The sequence below is a fragment of the Elephantulus edwardii genome, unplaced genomic scaffold (assembly GCF_000299155.1).
Source record: "Elephantulus edwardii isolate Elephantulus edwardi_28Jun2011 unplaced genomic scaffold, EleEdw1.0 scaffold00100, whole genome shotgun sequence".
Classification (NCBI taxonomy): Eukaryota; Metazoa; Chordata; class Mammalia; order Macroscelidea; family Macroscelididae; genus Elephantulus; species Elephantulus edwardii.
In genome coordinates this window covers 11246430-11249684 of record NW_006399850.1, presented here as the reverse complement: position 1 = coordinate 11249684, position 3255 = coordinate 11246430, and the positions used below count along the sequence as shown (strand labels likewise).

Genomic DNA, 3255 nt, shown 5'->3' with positions numbered 1-3255 from the left:
TATAGAATATTTTTATTGTTTTTCTTGTTTGTTTTTTAAGTACGGTCAAGTTGCTTCTGATTCATGTTGACCATATTAGAAACAGAATGGCCAGTCCTGGACCATCTTCACAATTATTGCTATAAGTGAACCCATAGCTAGTAGTCACTATACCATCCCAATTTGTTGAAGGTTTCCCTTTTTCCTCCCCTCATCATTTGTTTTACAAGGATGATGTCCTTTTCTGGTGACTGATGGTTGTTGTTCTGTACCATTGAGTAGGAACCAACCCATAGTTGAGCCTTCGGCGGGTATTCAGAGGCAGTTAATCGCTGGAGGAGTTGGCTCATATTTCTCCCTCAGAGAAGCTGGTGGATTTGAGCTGCATGCCTTAGGGATTGCAGCTCTGGCATCTTGCCACTAGGCCACCAGTTGTTGTTTTGTGCCATCCTGTTGTCTGCAACTCCTAGCGACCCTATATACAACAGCCCTAAACCCTAATCTATCCTGTGCCAATCTTATTGTCTCGGACACGCCTATCCCCATTACCCCAGTCACTGAATCAATCCATCTCATTGAGAGTGTTCCTTTCCTGCACTGTCCCTCCACCATCCAAAGCACCACACCCCTCTCCAAGGATTGATCCCACCTTGCAACATGTCCAAAGGATGTCAGATGAAGCTTCAGAATCCTTGCCTCCAAGGAGCGGCCTGGCTTCACCCTTTCCTGGACAGACTTGTTTGTTCTCCTTGTAGTCTATGGTATATTCAGTACTCTTCCCCAGCTCCACAGTTCAAAGGCATCAATCCTCCTTCTATCATCCCTAGTCATTATCCAGCTTTCTGATGCATAGCAAGTAATTGCAAAGACTGTAGACTCTATAATGTGCACCTTAGTCTCCAGACTGATACTGTTGCTCTTCAGCACTTTGGAGAGGTCTTTGGCAGCAGACTTACCCCAGTGCAATTTGTCTTTTAATTTCCTGGTTGCTGCTACCAAGAGTGTTGATTGTAGAGCCAAGCAAACTGAAACTGTTAACAATCTCAATCTCATCACCATCTATCATGATGCATCCAGAAATCCCAGTGGTGACAATCTTTGTTTTCTTGATATGAGCTCTTGATAATATTTCTAAAGCACATGATAGGAAGTCTAGACTTTGCTTGTAAGGCACATTATAGCTAGACATTATAAAAGAGTTTTTCTTTTTTCTGTAAGTTTATGATATATTCTATATTCTTTGTCAACATGATTCAAATATACCAGTTTACCTTTGATCTTTCATATTCATTGTCCAATTTTCAAATCCATATAAGAGAATTAAAATACTAAGTTTATGTGAAACGCACTTTAGTGTTCAAGAAGATATTTTTTATTTTTAACATCTAATAAAAGTGTTTTCAAGCAAATGTAATAGGGTTTGCAACTTTTATTTGCTTGGGAGTTTTGTTATTTGGCATATTAAAGGCAGTGAAATCCAAAAAACAAAATAAAAGATAACGACTATATGTAAAAGGAGTGCAACTGGCATGGCTAGAGCAAAGGCTGACTTCCACTAGCTCTACAGAGGAACGAATTCCATCAACAGCAGTCTAACTTCCACTAATTCCACAAAGGAAAAGACCATCAACAGCAGAAAACTGATTCTTAAGAGATTCTGCACCTTCTGCTGTGAGTGCTAACAAATCTCCCTTCTCAAGGTTCTACACAGTCTACTGCTGGCTTTAATAATTCATTGCACTGGTCAAGCAGAATTCATCAACAGCACTAAAAAAGTATGGGACTAATTAGTGAAGTAACAGGTTACATATCAGGTTGGAAACAATCAGGATACAATTATTCAGTCAGGACAGTTTCTTTTCTGGCATTTGCGCTTTGCCCCTTCCTTAGCTCTAGACTCTGACTTGAGGCTGAGTCCTACCAAGAGCATTTCTTTCAGTTACGTGTTCTGTTCCAAATGTGGTCAGTAAGTTTAGGGCAAGGTTCTGACTCTATGAGGTAAAAACCCTTGCTTAGCTAAGTATCTTTCATACATTACCTGCTTCTTCACCCCCTCTAGGGCTGCTGGTACTGCTACCATGTCTCTCATTCCCATTCTGGCTAATTTTGAGACAGGAATCTCTGGCATAAAGGACACACTGTTGCTACTTCTTATTGTTATACTCATCTTTTGTGTGTTGAAATTACTACGTTTAAGCTTGATGGAAGGGCAAAACTGGCCAACCACTAAAATCATAGTTTATATTAATTATTTGTATGTTCTCCCCCAAATGAGGACTTTTATATTATTAGCAAGCTTTACAGTTCCATTGGTGGTTCACAAACACCCCACATTTACATAACAGTTTTGAGGAATGAAGACTAGATGAGTTATGGAAGGATATCAAGAATATTATCCATGCAGAATGCAAAAGGTCATTACAAGGCAGAGGAGGAAGAAAAGACCGAAATGTCAGAAAAAATCATGAATGTTGCACTAGAATGCCGAGAAGCCAAAGCAAAGGGAAGAATTCAGGAAGTTTAGAAGATGAACAGAAGATTTCAAAAAGCAACCCATAAAAACAAAACAAAGTATTATAATGAAATGTGAAAAGAACTGAAGTCAGAAAATCAAAGTAATAAACTTGCTTAGTATTTTTTAAGCTGAAGGGACTGAAGAACAAATTCACACCTTGAGTTGGAACACTTAAAGATGCTGTGAGCAGACTATGAAAGGATCTAGGAAGCATAAAAGAAGGTGAAAGGAATACACAGGGTAACTATACAAAAAATAATTGACACAGAATAATTTTATGAAATAACATATGATTCAAGCTTCTCTTAATGAATTCGTAAAAATATAAAGGTCCCAGGAATTGATACGATACCAACTGACATATTTCAACAAATAGATGCCACTCTGGATGTGCTCACCAGGTTGTGCCAAGAAATCTGGAGGACAGCTACCTGGCTAACTGACTGGATGAGATATATATTTATTCTCATTTTTTTTAAAAAAAGTGTAATCCAAAAGAGTATGGAAATTATTGAACAGTATCACTAATAGCACACACAAGCAAATTCTTGCTGAAGATTCTTAAAAAAAAAAAAAGATTGAAACAGTACATTGACAGAGAATGCAAGCTAGGTTTAGAAGAGGCCATACACTAGGGACATCATCACCAATGTCATATGCATCCAGGCTGAAAGCAGATAGTACTAGAGGAATGTCTATGTTTCATTGACTATGCAAAGACATTTTACTAAGTGGATCAGAACAAATTGTGGTTAACATTG

General features: G+C 38.3%; 1 protein-coding gene across 1 annotated transcript in view; it reads right to left on the bottom strand.

Annotated features, from left to right (window-relative positions):
• The window catches only part of LOC102871236 (isocitrate dehydrogenase [NAD] subunit beta, mitochondrial-like), a 30210-nt gene extending 28136 nt beyond the window's left edge, over positions 1-2074 (bottom strand). The window contains exon 1 of the mRNA XM_006891591.1: positions 2018-2074. Coding sequence (XP_006891653.1) covers positions 2018-2074 — 57 coding nt within the window. The remainder of the gene's footprint in view (positions 1-2017) is intronic.
• Positions 2075-3255: the final 1181 nt, after the last annotated feature.